This window comes from Sminthopsis crassicaudata, chromosome 4 (assembly GCF_048593235.1).
Source record: "Sminthopsis crassicaudata isolate SCR6 chromosome 4, ASM4859323v1, whole genome shotgun sequence".
Classification (NCBI taxonomy): Eukaryota; Metazoa; Chordata; class Mammalia; order Dasyuromorphia; family Dasyuridae; genus Sminthopsis; species Sminthopsis crassicaudata.
This window is the reverse complement of record NC_133620.1, coordinates 363,764,485-363,782,346: the sequence shown is the minus strand read 5'-3', so window position 1 is coordinate 363,782,346 and position 17,862 is coordinate 363,764,485. Positions and strand designations below refer to the sequence as shown.

At 37.4% G+C, this 17,862-nt stretch overlaps 1 protein-coding gene across 7 annotated transcripts in view; it reads right to left on the bottom strand.

Annotated features, from left to right (window-relative positions):
• Positions 1 to 17,862, bottom strand: part of AKAP1 (A-kinase anchoring protein 1) — a 47,851-nt gene that overhangs the window by 5,409 nt on the left and 24,580 nt on the right. For 4 of the 7 annotated variants that reach the window (XM_074261859.1, XM_074261861.1, XM_074261857.1 and 1 more), the window contains exons 2-7: positions 15,276 to 16,972; positions 12,287 to 12,420; positions 10,833 to 10,959; positions 9,200 to 9,327; positions 6,101 to 6,278; positions 1,130 to 1,280 (exon numbers count right to left, since the gene is read on the bottom strand). In XM_074261859.1, coding sequence (XP_074117960.1) covers positions 1,130 to 1,280; positions 6,101 to 6,278; positions 9,200 to 9,327; positions 10,833 to 10,959; positions 12,287 to 12,420; positions 15,276 to 16,972 — 2,415 coding nt within the window. The remainder of the gene's footprint in view (positions 1 to 1,129; positions 1,281 to 6,100; positions 6,279 to 9,199; positions 9,328 to 10,832; positions 10,960 to 12,286; positions 12,421 to 15,275; positions 16,973 to 17,862) is intronic. The other 3 variants (XM_074261863.1, XM_074261858.1, XM_074261862.1) reach the window with 1 other exon arrangement.

Genomic DNA, 17,862 nt, shown 5'->3' with positions numbered 1-17,862 from the left:
CAAGCCACAATAAGATTGCAAGTTACAGACCAGTTGCTGATCTCTACCTGTAGAAGGGCTCTCTATAACAAAGGTTCACCTAATAAAACCATGGGTCTGGACGCTCCCTCTCCAATTGATATACTAATGATAATGCATGGGAGAGAGTCCTAAAGAGCACAGTATCCAAAACTCAAAATAGTGTGTTTAATTTTACAGCTAGATCCCAATTAGGAATAAAGAACCTCCTGAAATGGTCACATTATTTTAATTCACACTGCATATTTCCATTGGGATAAAGCCAATGACCATATTTCACATAAGTCTAATTCAAATAGTATTATAAACTCCAATATATATAACTATTTCAAATCGATACTGATTAGGACCTGACTATGTTCACGATGTTTATGAGCAAGAGGGAGGAGGGAAAATGAAGGCACCTCAGTAAAGTTCTCTTATTTGGGCACACACACACACACACACACACACACACACACACACACATATACATATATATATATAGCATATATTTATGTATATATACATACACAAAATGATGTGTATAAATATGCATGTGTACTTCTGTATATGATTATGTGTTTAATTCAGTGGTTTTTCAGTTTGATTCTTCATGATCCCCATTCACTGTTTTTCTTGACTAAGATACTGGAGTGGTTTGCCATTTCTTTCTCTAGCTCATATCAGATAAAGAAAACTGGAGAAAACAGGGTTAAGTGACTTGTCCAGGGTCACACAGCTAGTACATATCTGAGGCTACATTTGAGGCAAAAGAGGGTAAACTCCATGACAAGGATTAACTGAAAAATTGCATAAAAATATTTAATTTTAAAATAGTTGAAACAAATCAGACTATACTTAAAATTACAACTTCCCTTGGACTATATTAATTTCCTTTAATCTAACTACAACTACATAAACTGAACATTCGTGATTTTTAAAAGTTAAAGTTATTTAGAATCAGTCAAGGGATGTGAAGGGAGATTATTAGCCTAGGATTCAAAATTTATAATTCAACAAAATTTCTGGCTCTCTTTCTCTCTCTCTCTCTCTCTCTCTCTCTCACACACACACACACAATCTTGGCTCATATCCTGGTCAGAAGCAGCTCAAGACAATGTAACCTAACCTGATTTGCCGAAGAATTTCAGTTTTCACTCTCTTGTATCCACCATAGTCCACATAACGAATCTCAACTTCATCACTTTCTTTGTAGTAGGCAACAACTTGGGCACGCCACCAGGCCCCATCCACTCCAGGGGCAGCACAGATTACAGCTACTATGGATCAAGAAGTAGAATGAGTAAAGGGAAAGAGATCAATAGATCAAAGGACAGGAACAGGACAGTTTTCAAACAAGTCCAAGATTATCAACAATGTTAAATGCAAATTGTATTAAATAAAGGTCTACCTCACACCCATCAAATTAGCAGAGACTACAGCAGAAGAAAATGACAAACTGTTATCAATAGTCTCTGGAAAATATGCACACTAATGTACCTTTAGTGGAGCTGTGAATTGGCCCTATCATTTTGGAAAGCAATTTGGGACTATGCCCAGAAAGTTACCAAACTATGCACACCCTTTGACCCACTTACACCAATGTTAAATTGATATCCTAAACAAATCAAAAGAAGACAAAAAGGTCCCATAGGTACAAAAATATGGCAATTCTTTTCTTAGTACTAAAAATGGTCATGTGAATGGTATAAGGGAATGGTATAAGAATGCAACATTATTACCCCAGAAGTAATGATGAAAGACATATGTTCAGAAGAAATTGGGAAAAGCACATATAAAATTTAAAAATGACTACAATTATACAATGATAATAACACTAAAAAAAGAAAACTACTTTGATACTGATTAAAGAAATTACAATTCCTAGAATCAATGATAAAGTAGCACTGGCTCCCCTCTCCTGCCAGAGAGGCAATGGATATTAAATGTAGAATAAGATAGATCTTTTAGAACTTGGCCAAAATGAGAGTTTACTTTTGTGGACTGTAAATTTGTCATGAGTGTTTTTTTCTTAATTGTTCGATGAGAAGGGAAGGAGTGTGAGAAAGAGAAAATATATATTTGTTAATTGGAAAAACAAAATATAAGTTAAAAAAGTAAAAAAGAATGGCTCTATCTAAAGTTTGGGGTGCCACTTCACACCTTTCAGATTGGCTAAGATGACAGGAAAAGATAATGAAATGTCGGAGGGGATGTGGAAAAACTAGGACATAATACATTGTTTGTTGGTAGAGTTATGAACTGCTCCAATCATTCTGGAGATCAACTTGGAATTATGCCAAAAGGGCTATCAAACTGTGCATATTCTTTGATTTAGTAGTGTCTCTACTGGGTCTGTAGCCAAGAGAAATCATAAAAAAGAGAAAAGGATCTACATGTGCAAAAATGTTTATAGCAGCCTCTTTTGTGGTACAAGGAACTGGAAACTGTCAGTTGGGGAATGGTTGAATAAGTTATGGTTAATAAATGTAATGGAATATTATTGTTCTGTAAGAAACAATCATCAGGATAATTTCATAAAGGCCTTCATAAAGTGAAGTGAATAGAAGCAAGAGAACAGTGTACAGAACAACAAGATTTAATGATTCAACAGTGAGGTAATTAAGGCCAATTTCAATAAACTTGTATTGGAAAGAGACATCTATATCCAGTGAGAGGACTATGAGGACTGAATGTGGATCCCAACATGATATTTTCATCTTTGCTGTTTCCTTCTTGTTCTTTTATTTCTTATTTTTTGTCCCTTTTGATCTGATTGTTCTTGTGCAGCATGATAAATGTGAAAATGTTTAGAAGAATTGCACATGTTTAACCTATATTGGATTATTTGCTGTCTAAAAGAGGGGGAAGATAGGGAGGAAGGGAGAAAAATTTGGAACACAAGGTTTTGCAAGGGTCAATGTTGAAAAGTATCTGCATATATTTAAAAAAATAAAAAGCTATTATTATTTAAACAAAAAAAAGATTATTAGAAATACACTGCTGAACTCCCTGGGAAGGGTCTGAAACTAAGGGGACAGTCTGTTTACACTAGTGAAACAAAAAGGTGGTTGTTTCATCATATGAAACAGTTTAGAGTGGACTGATATTCATCTCTTACTAGACCCTCCCATTCTATCCAAAGGTTATCAATAGCTACCAACATCACCAATATTTCCTTTAATCTTACTTGTCAGGTAATTCAGTACTGCGTGACAGCTAATGCATTTTCTGCTCTAGGCTATAACAACAAAAAAGCCAAATATTCTTAAGGAAAAAAGTCAAGCTCATACCATTATTTAGGACGAGACATTGGAAGGGTAATAAATCATCTTCTACTCTGTTTGTTCTTTTCTATTAAAAGAGTTCAAGTCTCACTTCTTTCTTCACCTCCTCCCAAAACCCACAGTTTCTCTTCTTCAAATATTTGCCCAGAGTAAAGGACAACTAATGGCTATGTGTCTTCCCAGAAGATTATCAGGCACCATTCTAAATGAAATATCTACACTAGAAACTAAGCTTCCTAACCTCATATACTCCATTGTGTTGAGATCAGTCTTATTATAAAATGTTGATATTTATCAAGTTAAATATGTTTTTGCCTCATATGACTCTCATAATCACTTTATAAGGATTCATTTAGTAGCTCAAAAAGCACAGCTCAGAAATATCAGATGAGAACATCTAACCTAATAGTCCTAATTTGAATTCCAATTTTAATCTTGACACTGTGTTAGATCATGATATCTCCCAACATATTTTGAACTGCCTATCCATTCCAGGGGGACCCACCATCTGCAAGGCAAAGAGACCTTCCTCCCCAAGGAGGAATGCTTCCATGTTCTTAGCTATAAAAGCCTGTGCCCTCTAAACTTATACCACACAATGTGGAGAAAACTTCACTGAAAAGGCTTATACAATTACCTACCCTTATTCTCATATACCAAAGCTAGACTAAAGTGGCCATAATTCAACCTAGAAATTCTCAAATTAAAGACATTCATCTTTGTGAATGACCTTCAAACTGATCAGTACAGGGACTCCCATTGTTGGAGTACCATCCACTGATACAAACTACTTGCCTTCTATGTATAACTTAGTTCATATGTTTCAGGGAGTACCTTGAAGCACAGAGTATGACTTTTCTAGAATGGTCACAGAGATAGCAACTATAGTCAAAGGTGGGATATAAACCTTCCTAACTTTGAGCCCAGATCTATTTACTATGCCTGACTATCTCTAGTGAGAGAGAAAAAAATTAGCTTGATCATCAGTTCTGCCACCAATAAGCATTCCTTGCCAACACTGATGCTTTATTTTGATGACACTTTAGTCAGATATTCTCTGCACACACCTTGTTATGAGGTTCCTTTAAAAAAATTTTCCCCGATTACCTGTAAAAACAATTTTCAATAATTTTTTAAAAATTCTGGCTAAAAAATGGTAAAGGACCCACATGTTGTAGCAGCTCTTTTTGTAATGACAAGGAACTGGAAACTGAGTGGATGCGATGCCTGAATAAGTTATGGTATATGAATGTTATGGAATATCATTAATCTATAAGAAATGATCTGCAGGATGATTTCAGAGAGGCCTGGAGAGACTTACATGAACTGATGCTAAGTGAAGTGAATAGAACCATGGGAACATTGTACACAGCAACAAGACTATGTGATGATCAATTGTGATGGACGAAGCTTTTTTCAAAAATGAGGTGATTCAGGCCAATTCCAATAGACTTGTGATGGAGAGAGCCATCTGCATCCAGAGAGAGGACTATGGGGACTGAATGTGGTTCACAACATAGTATTTTCACTTTTGTTGTTTGCTTGCTTTTATTTTTCCATTCATGTTTTTTTCTCACCTTTTGATCTGATTTTTCTTGCACAGCATGATGAAGAATTAAACATATTTATATTAGATTGCTTGCTATCTGTGGGAGGGGATGGGAAAGGGAGGAGAAAAATTTGGAACACAAGGTTTTGTAAAGGTAAATGTTGAAAACGATCTTTGCATATATTCAGAAAAATAAAAGGCTATTTTTAAAAAATAAAATTTTTTAGTTCCAAATTTCCCCCCTCCTCCTCTTCCCCCCTAATTAAGTAAGCACTTTGATATGTTATACATGTGCACTCATGTAAAACATTTTCTTCTTAATCATGTTATGAAAAAACAAATCTCCCAAAACAACCCAAAAAAATCCTACCACCCCGTGAAAACATTAAGTGAAAAACAGTATGCTTCAATTTGCATTAACTCCATCAGTTCCTTCTCTGGAGATGGAGTGCATTTTTCATCATAAGTCCTTTGAAATTGTCTTGGACCATGGTATAGCTAAAAATATCTAAGTCATTCTTAGTTGAGCACGGCAGAATATCAACTATTTTTGTGGACAATGTTCACTTCATTTTGTTTCAGTTCACATAAGTTTCTAGGTTTTTATGAAAACATCCTGCTAATCATTTCTTATGGCACAATAATACTCCACTACAATCATATACCTTAAGTTTTTCAGCCAATCCCCCATTGACAATTTCTAATTTCCTCGATTTCTAATTCTTTGCTACTACAAAAGGAGCTGATATAAATAACTTTGTAAAATCTCGCCCACCACATTTTATTTTAAATCTTTTGGGGATGTAAACTTAGTGATGAAAAAATGATGCTGGGTCAAAGGGTATGCCCATTTTATAGTCCTTTGGGCGTAGCTCTAAATTGTTCTCCTGAATGGATGGATCAGTTTATCATTCCCCCAATGGTACATTAGTATTCCAATTTTCCGACAACCCCTTCAACATTTATTATTTTCCTTTTCTGTCACATTAGCATATCTGATAGTTGTAAGATGGAACCACAGAATTGTTTTAATTGAATTCCTCTCATCAAGAGAGATTTAGAGCATTTTAAAATATGGCAATAAAGATAGTTTTGATTTCTTCACCTGGAAAATCCTTATTTATAATCCTTTAACATTTTATTGATTGGGGAAGGTTCCCATTTTCAAGAGAGGTTGAGATGTTGCTTCTCATTCTCCTCCTTTGCTAGATCTCAGGACCACCCAATTCCTCACCATCTCAGAACATCTTTGGCAGGTACTTGCCTTCTACTGGTGTAGGTAAGGTTGGAATCCCTGGCTGAGAATAACAGAGGTACATCTGCTGGTCCAAACTGCGGAGTGCGTGGAAGGTGGGGTGCGTATGCTGCTGCACAAACATGTGTCCAGCATTCACCTGGTTGACCACAATCACTTCCACGGTGACACCATCAGGAAGCATGAGCTGCCAAGATAAGGAGAAAAACAATTTTTCCTAGTCAAAATTTTTATAAGCTTTTCCAATGGATTGGGCATCGTTAAGCACAAGGAAAATGGTTTCAATTTCTTTTACAAAGGATCTATTCCTTTGCCCTCCTTCCCCTGCTCCAAATGTATTTAATGCTTTATCCCAAGAGATAATATGTTCATTAAACAGCTTGGAAGAGTCACTCTCACTGTTGCACAAAGAGCTTGTTACCACTTTTCCCCCAAGAAGGGAAGAGAGAAGTTACATTTCAAGATTTACCATCTGGCTCTAGAGAAGATATTAAGGGGTTAGGACCTGGGGCTTGAGCCCTCAGAGCCCATGTAGAATTTCCTTTAGGTAGGGCATTAAGCAGTTCAAGACCTTAAGAAATTTAAAATATAAAGATTCTGTGATGGGTTTGGACAGTGTTTGGGCATGCTCTAACAGGAGTAAACACCTGGAGTCAGCCAAAACAAGAGGTCCCAAAAGTCTTAGTGAAGTTTTAACCACTAAGTCCTTACTTTGGGGGCATCCTATATCTCTATTATTCTTTAAATTCTCTTTTCCCTGGGGCCTTCCTTCTCATCTCCAACCTTTTTACCTTTCTTCAATGTTTTTTTTGTTGTTGTTGTTGTCATTATCCTTATTGTCCCTACTAATATCTAGGGGAAGAAAAGGAGAAACTAGGAGGTTGGGGTACTTCTTCCTAAGAGACAGTTACCAACAGAAGGTAAAGGAATGTTGCTTCAGAATTTGAGTAACACTGACAGCCAGACCACTTCCCTATGCCCCATGAGAATTTTAAAGGTTTGCTTCTGCATGCTGCAATTTCCATAGTCTACTGAGGTCCTTTCCAACCACCAAGGCCACAATTATTCTCTTTCATGTCTGCTTATAAAATAGTTACAGGGCACCAACGATAAATGGTACCTTCTTTGAGTCTTACCCCACCCTCCCCCTTTCTTCTATCAATGACCCCTCTCTTCTTAAGAGATTTATTTCTAATTCTGCCTATTCCCCAGCATTACTAGCAAAAATTCAATAACAAGTTCTCCACACACGTATTTTGACTCCTCCCCAAGGATGACTTTTCAGGAATACTTCTAATTATATAATTACCTTAGCTTTGGAAAAATGTCCCCAACATCAAGCCAAGATCCTCATTAAAATAAACAAGATATTGTTATAAAAAGAAAGGAGGAACAAGGTCTTATCTGAGATTCTATGCTTTCCCATGCCCTAACAGTGTTCTATACATCAGAGGATTTATAAAGGTTATGCTGAATACACTTATACATCAAAGCACCTCCTCCCCAAATACCTATCATAATTTCTTTCAAACATAAGTTTTTAAATATGCTGTTGAATAATTATTATTCCCCTCCACTACCCTACTAACAATGAAGCTGAATGAGCATTTCTATAAAAATATATTTCTTTCTAGATTTATAAAATAGTATTTCACTTGTAATGTTTCAAAATTCATGCAAAACATACCCCAATTGGGTGGAGAGGGGAGAGAAGGTTTAGGTTGCTCACAGGAAAAGAAATAGCTAGCCTTGGCTATGTAACTGGCACTTAGTAGCTATGAGAATAGATCTATGGAATGGCCATTAACTGAAATATCTCCTCACCTAAACCAAAACCCATGAAGACAGTTTTCATTAATGAGCGAGTCCTCACCTTAAGCCAAAGACAATTAAATCGCATACCACAAAGCCCTGAAAGTCTCTTAACATTGAAATTAGGCAGAGCTGAGATATCTGTACAGGAGCATATCTGAAGTACACTCTGGGAATTCAATTCTAGTGTACCAAAGATAATACTGAGTAATCCCAAAATGTACAGGCTGGGCACTCATAACATGCATCAAACAGGAATCTTACACTAGCTATTCAGAGTAGAGAAACTGAGAAAAGAATATTTATTTCTTCTCACATGTGTTAGGAAAAAAAGATAGATGTCTCTTTTACCAACAGTGTGCACGTCCCAAGCTTTTAAAAAAAAAAAAAAGGAAAAGAAAAGTAAGATCTTATTTTATTGACTGTATAACCTTGCTGAAAAGGACTAGACAAAGGAAGAAAAATGATAACCAGAGACAAAGTATGTTATTTATAAGAATGGCTTTCTAGCATCAGTTTATATTTAGCAAACAGTTTGTTTTCATTTTTGTTTTTGTTTTTAAGATTTATAAGCACCTTGTAAAGCTAAATATAAGACAAGAGAAAGCAATCTAAACAACGTTTTAGAAATTGTGTCATAGCCACAGAGATGTCCCATCTTTTAAATGAGTTTTATATTTATTTTTATATTGCAGTCATTTCTGGATGCCCCCTTAGCTCTTGTATCCTTGGAAGCTGAAATCTCCCTTGGAACAAAGAAAAATAGCTAAGCAAGATCCCATTCATTTTTGGGAATTATTATATCACCATCAGGTAGGAAGTACCCTCAACTGTGTACAAGACTGCACAGTACCTTACCTTACTACCTTACAGTAAGGTTTCAAAGACTCTCTGTACTGAGCTAACACAATTCCAGGGTTTTTTGATTTTATAAATATTAAGTGTACATAAACAAAAATAGGGAACCTCTTTGAGTAGCATACAAACACAAGAGACTCAAATTTCATTACTTTAAGCTACTATATCCCATAATTGCATCTTTCTTGGCTTCTGTCCCACTACTGATTTCCAACTCCTACAATAAGTAGTGAGGGACTTAGGTACCACCATTAAGAAATAGGAGGGAGCAGACACCCATCTACTACCATTTCCTGACTACAGAAACATTTCAGAAGAGTTCCTAAGTTCAGGTCTTGTCTTGTAGTTGACAGTATACAGATTGGTGAAGGTAGCTAAGAAAAAAGAAAACAAATTAAAGCCCTAATTTTCTATTCTTTATTTGTCAAAAGAACTTACCCAGGAGGTCATTGGAAGAGAAGGCAGAGTCAGCGAAGGAAGTGGGGGAGCGTAAATATTGGTCAGGTTCAACTCCTTGAACTTCTTACCAATTAAACTAAGTGCTTTGTCTACATGATGCTGAGACCCTGAATGGAGGGGTAAGGAGAAGAAACAAAGGAAAAATCTTTTTACTTTTCATCCAGTATTTTCTTTTTAAAAAGGTAACAGTAATTTTACTAATGTTTTTTGGTTTTATATCATAGTAATTTCTGAGAATACCATCCTTCTCACTTATTCCATAATCAAACCTTCCCTTATGACAAAGAAGAACAATTAAATAAAAATGATACAATGACCACATGAAAAAGTTTACAACATTCTTCCCTAATAAGTCTCCTCTCTGTTAAGAAGAGGGAAGTATTTTTCATTCTTTGTTCTTTGGATCCTTCATTGTCCCTCTCCATCACCCCAGCCCCCCGTCACTCAAATAGTTCAGTTTAATTTCCTTCTATTGTGGTCACTATATAAACTTAACTGTTTTTCTAATTCTACTCATTTTCCTATGGATCAATTCACAGAAATCTTTTCATGTTTCATATTTGTCCTTTCCCCCAATCAATGGGCACCTGCTTGGTTTTTCTTTGCCATCTCAAAAAGTGTGATTATGAATAATTTACTATATATTGGACTTCTGTCTGACTTTTTTGGAGTGGTAAAATGACTGATGAGTTGGAATAGCTTGGTCAGTTTTCTTGCATAATTCCAAATTGTTACTCAGAACAGCTAAACCAATTCAGAGTTCTTACAATGTATTAATTTATCCTTTCCACAGCTCCTTCAACATTGGGTATACCCATTTTTGGTCACATCTGCTAATCTAATAGGTATGAGATGAAATCTCTGGATTATTTTAATTTGGATCTCTTAATTATGTGAATGAACTGTTTTCATGAAGTTTACAATTGCAATTCTTTGAAGATCAAGCATTATGCCTTCAATGAAATAGAGCAAATCAAGAAGGCTTTAAAGAGGTCAAGAAACACTTCAGTGGCATTATCATTAGTCCAAAGGCCTTTTCTTCTCAGAACCAAATACTTTTTCAAATAACACCTAACAATATTAGTAATGTTTTGAACTCTTCAAGGTAGCCAGATGTATACTTTAGAAATCCAAGGAATTTCATATGCCAGAGGTTTGATATATTAATATCCATGAAAAGAAGGTTCTGGTAAGGAAAAAAAAAAACCATTAAAAGCATTAAGCTAGAAAAGGAAACTAACTGTGAATCTTCTTTTTAAAAAAATGTATTCAAAGAATTTGGTTCTAAGAAGATTTACAGGCAAATTGGCAAAATAATCCCAAATCTATTACTTATTAGAAGTGTGATCTTAAACTCTTGACTTCAAAGTTCCTTTTTTCCTGATGGACATGAATGAAAAAGAATGACTGAAGGGAGAGGAGAAGTGGAGACGGGAAGAATAACTTTATTCTTCCAGGGATACCACCTGTATTGACTACCTTCCTACTTTACAAGGTTCCTGAGGATCTGCTGGGTAAATTTACAAGGCCACAAAAATATGCTTCAAACACAAGCAAAGACTTGGTTACATTTTGAAAGGAAAATCACATATAGCAAAAGCATTCCACTGACCTTCTATATGGCAGATCTGGAAGTTCTGAGTGTAAGGTAGTGTTGAAATATAGATCTTGGCACCAGACGTTTGTTTCAGGAAACTCACATATCGTCCCTGTTTGCCAATTAGCCGGCCAACCAAGTGCTTCAAAAAATAGAATAGAGTTACATGGTAAACTAATTCCATACCAAAATATTTATTTACCATTGTTTTAGACAAAGTAAAAACCTTTATCTTGTTTTATTCCAATAAAGCAATCTAGGCAAATAACTTCAATAAGTAAAAGAAGTGTTTTTGTTTGTTTTTAAAGTAGAGATATTAAAGGAAAAAAAAATTCACAACTATTTTTCCCACACTTATTCACAGTTATGTGAGAAGGAAAACAAAAAGAATTACAAGTTAACATCATTCATTCCAACTACACAACTATCATATATACACCCTTCCAAGTTAAATTAATATGACCATTTGCTTCTCATAATTAACAGAAATAAAGCTCAACTGGAAAAAAAAATCCAAGAACTAGTTGTGTAATATCCTCAGGCTATTGAAATCAATTCCAAGCAACCTGGAGTTTTCAACACATTTGTCTTTATTTCCAAATCTGGGCAACGAAGTTAGGAATACAATACAAACTCTATAGGATCTAAACCCCAAACATCACTGAAAGAGTGGGACTTAAAACCAGGATTCTGGTACACCACATCAAATGGATCTGCCTTCTCCTACAGATGCCCCCATATTTTGCCCATGTATTGAAAGGACAATCCTCTAAGAGAAAAATCCAAACCAAAAGAGGAAAATACACTGATAGGGAGATAAAAATTGGGAAACATCTTTTGGTTCTAGTAGATCTACATTCACCTAATTATGTATACACACACACACACACACACACACACATACACACACACATATGTACATATGATTAACTATGCCTACTAGGTGCATTAAGTACTGTGGACACTGTGGGCATTCTGGGCAGCCAAATTTCTTTGAGTCAAAGAAACCTGGTAGTGATATTTCATTTAAATGTCACATGAAAAGTGGCTCCTTCTAGTCTAGGAGTCATTTCATAGACCTTTCTCTACATTCCTCTAGCTGTTTTTCAACAGCATTGTAGCTTAAGGACTATTATTCAAAGTCTGATTGCCGTACTCTCAACCTCAAACAGATCAGATCCCCTAAATCAGAACAGACCATGGAGAGATAAGTCACCTCATGAGTGGTTAAAGAAAGAGATTTTTTAAAACTCAGTCTTATTATGTTTTAGGGTCATTACAGAGGCATCATTCTCAATAACATCCAAGTGAGTTCTAAAATTACTTGGAACTCTGCTTAATATTCTTCTCCCCTCTGCAATATATTTGTCTAGATTCAACAGCATAGAAAAAGTGGCTGTTATCCATCTCTGTTCTTTAGTCAAATCCTTCAGCTTTCCAAAATAATAGGCTTTAATGTCCATTCTTACCTTCGGCACTTCTATCTCCCAGATTGTGAGTTCAACCTTGTTGGTCTCAGTGCCTGGCTGGGGACTCGGGTGACTTTCTGTCTTCCTAAGGCCACATCCACTGTCCATAGAATCCATGCTGTTTACATCTGAACCTGCAAGGGGGAAGAAGTTTGTACATCACACGAACACACACACACACACACACACACATACACATACACATACACATACACAGACACACAAATCACCAATAACCCATAAAACATATAATTAAATTTTCTAAGAAGGTACAAAGCCCCACCCACCTCCCACCCAACACAACTCTCAAGTGGTGAATGCCATTTCAGTCTGGAAGGACTATAATAAACCTAAGTGCCTAAGTGGAGATAGGAATGGGGGTGTAGGTAGATCTAATTTTAGTCTGCCACCCACAGTTTTACTTGCATTATTAGGAGCACATCCAACCCTGGAGGCTCTAGTTCAGCAATGTTGAAACTAAAATCAAAAATTGAGATGCCTCACAAAGAGGTAAGGTGAAGGTGGGGAGGGGTTCCTTAGTTGAACTTGTTGGTTTAGGCAGGGCCCATTACAATAAACCTCTTGGGCACAAAATAACCAATTTCTCTTCTTGTTATTTGGGTTTCACTTAAACAGCCCATCAAATAGGTTTTTGTCAATTGTTTCACCACCTTTCCCCAACCCAACCACTCTAAGAAGGGGAGATCACCTAACTCTCGGGCACTAGAGCCTGCGTACAACCTCCATCTTCTTAGGAAAGCTTTCCCTGAAGATTCTGGATTCTTGAGTCCCCCCTTCCTGATTAGAGGCCTTTTCCCCTACCAGAAACAAGAAGAAGGAGAGAGGCCAGTTTTGTTTTTGGTTTATATTCTACAAATTCTTCTGAAGTCATGCTTATCCTGCCTAAAATCCCCCTGACTTAAGCATTAAAACTTCTACAAGGGAACTTAGAAATCCCCTCATTTCTTGAGAAGATGCAATTCAAGCTAAGAAGCACAATGATTCTTCTAGTTCCATAAGTACTAAGTAACAGAATTCCAACATAAAATCCTAATTACCAATCCTGAGGTTGTTTTCTACTACAATGATTTCTATTTTACAGCCCTAACAATTTGAGCTGCACGTAATACTGAGCGAGGACTATAAGAGAAAAAAAAAATCCACTCCCACAAAAACCCAGCTTTTACATTGTTCCTAGCTAAAAGGTAACCCAATCATCACTAGGTTTCTATTCACCCTCTATCTTTCCTTGAGTTATGTCCCAAATAATAATTCCAAGGGAAGAGAAGAATCTGAGAAGCAAAGACTACTGTTTCAAGTCCTTTCAGAAAGGTAGTGGTAATGACCCTGTACTTTGGAGTTGTTGGACACTTATCTCTCCTTCCTGTACTCCACAAATAATCAACCACCACCACTACCACCCCCCCACTCCCTTTCCCCCTACCCCTCCTTCCCACCTCCCACCCCCCCCCACTGTAATTCTAAAGGATTTTGCCTCTTGGGCAGCATATATTTCCATAATGCCAGGCAGGAAGATGAGGGCCATCATTCATATACAAATGGCACCTCTAGAAGCATTACCCAAAGCATTACCCAAATTGAGTACTATGTCATCACCTGGCCATTTTTTTTGGGGGGGGGAAGCGACTTCAAATATATCCTGCTCTTGGATCTATCGTCTACCTCAACACTGAGGAATCACTGCCTTCTCAGGTTTTTTGATGTGAAAGGGCAGCAAGTCTCCAGCAGAATCCTCCCTTCCAAGGTGTTCAAAAATAATAAAAATAGGTTGAGGTGTTTCCATTTTGGAACAACTGTCTTTTAGACATAAGCCACCCTTTAACTTTAGGGCAACAATTTGAGATTCTAAAGAGATTTTTTTCCTCTTTTCAAGAAGGAATGTGTTTTACCTCAATGTTAAAGACCTATGAAAGAGTCCAAAGTTTATCTTAAAGATAAGTTATTTATCATATATCAATATTATATTGAAAGAAGCATGATCTTAGCCATTCCCTACCCTTTTGAGTCAAGCTATTTTTTTATCATATGGATCAAGGATGTATGGGCCTAAGGACCTAAGAAATGGCCTGTGCCATTAAATCAATTTTAAGGAACATGCCATGTGCCTTAAAACAATTGAAATTAGGGTTTTGGAACACCATGTCATCCCATGAGATGACCTGACACATTCTGTGATTTAACCAACCCAGGATAGGGAACTGCTGATTGAGGAATTAGCCCATTCAAATATTCCATGTCTGGATCTGATTTTCTGAAGCTAAGGGATGAAAGACAATTTTTAATCACAGGAAGTCTCCTCTGGATTGGAATTACAGTTGCCCAGGATTTGTTGACTGCTGGCTAGAAATCTCTACCAGATTTCCACAAATCAAAAGTATTATAGGGACTAGCCTGGAAAGTCTCAATATCTTATGGCTACCAAGGGAAGTGGCCATCTGTTGAACTTTCCTCCCAAGAAAGGAAGAAAGGACATAAACAAAGCCATAAACAAGTTCAAATAAAGAACACATTAAAGAAATAGACCGTCCAAAAAAAAAAAAAAAAAAAAAAAAAAAAGCTATCTTCTCCATATTTAATCTCCAAAAGAGCAACTATTCTCCTTTAAATAAAAATAGAACAATAGTGTGCTTTTGGGTTTCAATAACAAGCTCAATTTTCAGAGGTTATCCTCCATAGAGGAACACATTCAACACTGTTCCAGTGAAGGTTTCATCCCTTTGACCCAAAAAGTCACCTAAGAGCCCTCAGATACATCTCAATTACACAGCTCAGCTGCTAAGCTTATAGTATCCGAAAGTCTTTTAGGTCAATTAAGAATGAATTTTAAAAGGCACAATCCACAAAATTGAAGTCATGGGGTTTTTTTGTTTTGTTTTGTTTTGTTTTTAATGCTTAAAAATATAAAAAAAGTGTTGTTTGTTGGGAAACAGGGGCCAGAATACTCTATGTGACTTTGAAACATTCCTACCTCCAGACTGGTCAGCTTCTGTCTCTGTGGTCCATCTATCCTCTGTCCCCAAGTCAGAGGACTCCCCTTTCAATACTCCATTGCTATAGGACACAGTCCTTTCCAGCAGTGGAGAGGTAAGTGGCTTGTTGCTGAGGCTTAGATTGAGCTCCGAGGAAGAATCTTCTAGCCCAGAAGTGCCTGCAGAATCTGAACAATTACCAGAAGAGGATACTGACTGAGGCCTCTGGCTGTCCTCTGACATGCAGGAGACACAGCTGGTATCCTCTACCCTGATGTTGGCCTCCTCAAATGACTCACTGTACTGGATGGCTTGGGGGGAACCTGCTGCCAGGGAGATACGCTGGGCAGAATTCTTTGGCTTGTCATCAAGGGCGACACTGGACAGGAGGCTGTTCTTCAGACAACTCACGTAGGTCTTCTGTTTGTGACCGAGATCCTCTACCTCAGGGCTAGGTGGGGGGCCGACTACTTCCAGCTCTATTGTCTTTCCTGATGCCATTGGTGTTTCAACCACAGCCCTGCTGGGATCTGAAGCATTCTGTCCCAACATAGGTTTCTGCATGTCTAGGACAAAGCTCTGCTCCTCCACTGGGCCTTCAACCCAACTCACCGAGGGTTGACAATTGTGTTGCTTAAGGTCACCCATTGTTTTCCCTAGTAGTTCTTCCTTTGCTGCTAAGATCACTTTAGAAATGATTTGCATGGCTGCCTGCTCAAAATCTTCTCTCATTTCTAGAGAACTTCCTTTCTTCAGTTCCCCTGTGAGGTGGCCCCCATCAATGTGATTTTCTCCAGACCTGTTGCTTCTGACTTGATGAGCCACTGCCTGTTCTTCTTGTGACAATTCTGCTTGAGCTGACTCTATAAAGCTATTCAATACTTTCCCCAGGCACTCTTCCTTCTGCACTGCCCTCACTCCCCGAAATCTATTTTCCTTCCCTTTTTCTTCTTCCATCATGGTATCTTGCTTGGGAACTCTATTCTTGGATTCAGCACCAAGATCATAAGACAAGCCACCTTCTTCAGACACACTCTCTCCCATGGCTGCATCACCTGTTCCTTCTATTCCACTTGCCTCCTTTGCCTTCTCCAAGGGGCCATGTTGCTCAGAAGGGACCTCCAAATGGCTTGGCCAGCCTTTTCCAGGTATTCGACCAAATGGAGAGTCTAGTTTCTGTAGTTCTAATGCTTCATGGGGAAACAAAGCATCCTTCAAGGGTGGAAGTGATGATTCTTTAGGAAGAGACCTTGTTTCCTCTTGAGATACTGCCTTTTCCAATTTTCCACCATCTTCCTTGCGTGAGTTCAGGCGGAGCTTTGCATCAGTGGTACCAGAGAAGGTGCCAGAAGAATCTAATTTTCTTGGAAGCAGATGTGGCTGTGATGTTTTCCTTACAAGTTCCACTGGAGATTTACCCATAGTTACCATCTCTTTTTCTGGATGCCGTGAACCATCTGATGGCAAAGGCATTACCCTGGTGTAGCAGACTTTTTCCCTCAAGAGGGATTCCTCAATTGGGGTGTCTGTCCTCAGATCTTTGGCCGTGGCCCCTGTCTGCCGGTCATGACTGCTGACGTGCTCTTTTTTCCGAGAGTAAAACCACCACCAGCCGATGAGTGCCAACACTCCAGGCAAGGCTAAGGGGAAGATTGCACGGAACTGTATGGCCATCCTGGAGATTCTGCAGTTACACCTATAGAAAATGGGAAAAGTAGCATGTTAGAAGGAGGTTGATCATCCAGCTAAACAAAAAGTTGTTGCAAGTTACCCATTCTGATATTTCTAGACTCCTACTACAACACAAATGCAAAGGGGAAAATTCATTATCAATTATTTAATGAGCACTATAAAAATGTCAGATATTATTCATTCTTCCTGCCCAATGCACATCTTTTGTATTGAATCCTTTACAAAGATGACTTGAATCCTAATCTCATCACAACTCTCATGCCAAGTTTCCCATTCAAAAATACACCTAAATTCAAGTAAATGGCTAAAAAGAAAAACTGCAGAGGCAACCTTAGCTATTGAAATGATATCTTGATATAGTAAATAGAGGTCTGAATGTGAAGTAAGAACTGGCTTCAAATTCTATATCTAATACCTAATACTAACTAGGGTAGCATGGATAAGTCTTTTAATGTCTTAGTCTCCCTTTCTCAGCTATCAATTGAGGTTACCTGGAATAGTGAGGATCAAAGTGGTAAAGTGTCTTGTAAATCTACAAATACTGTATAAACATTATTTATTGCCTTCCTGCTCAATGCACATTCTATTCAGATTCCTCGAGAACTCTTAACTTATATTTCAGTCTCATCACAACTGACATTAGCTTCCCTACCTGAAAACTTGACTTACATCAACCTGCTTTCAGGTATTAGGAAATGGAAAAGATCAAACAATTCCTACCTTTAAGGGGGAAGAGACTACAACCTATACAAAAAAGTTAAATACAAAAATTTCAAGAATGATGGGGGGGTCCAAGATATGATCTTGATAACATTCTAAGCACATAAATTAGGAATCTAGGTAAAGAAAGAATAATATCAAAACTGGAAGCAAATAAAGAGGGCAAGATACATG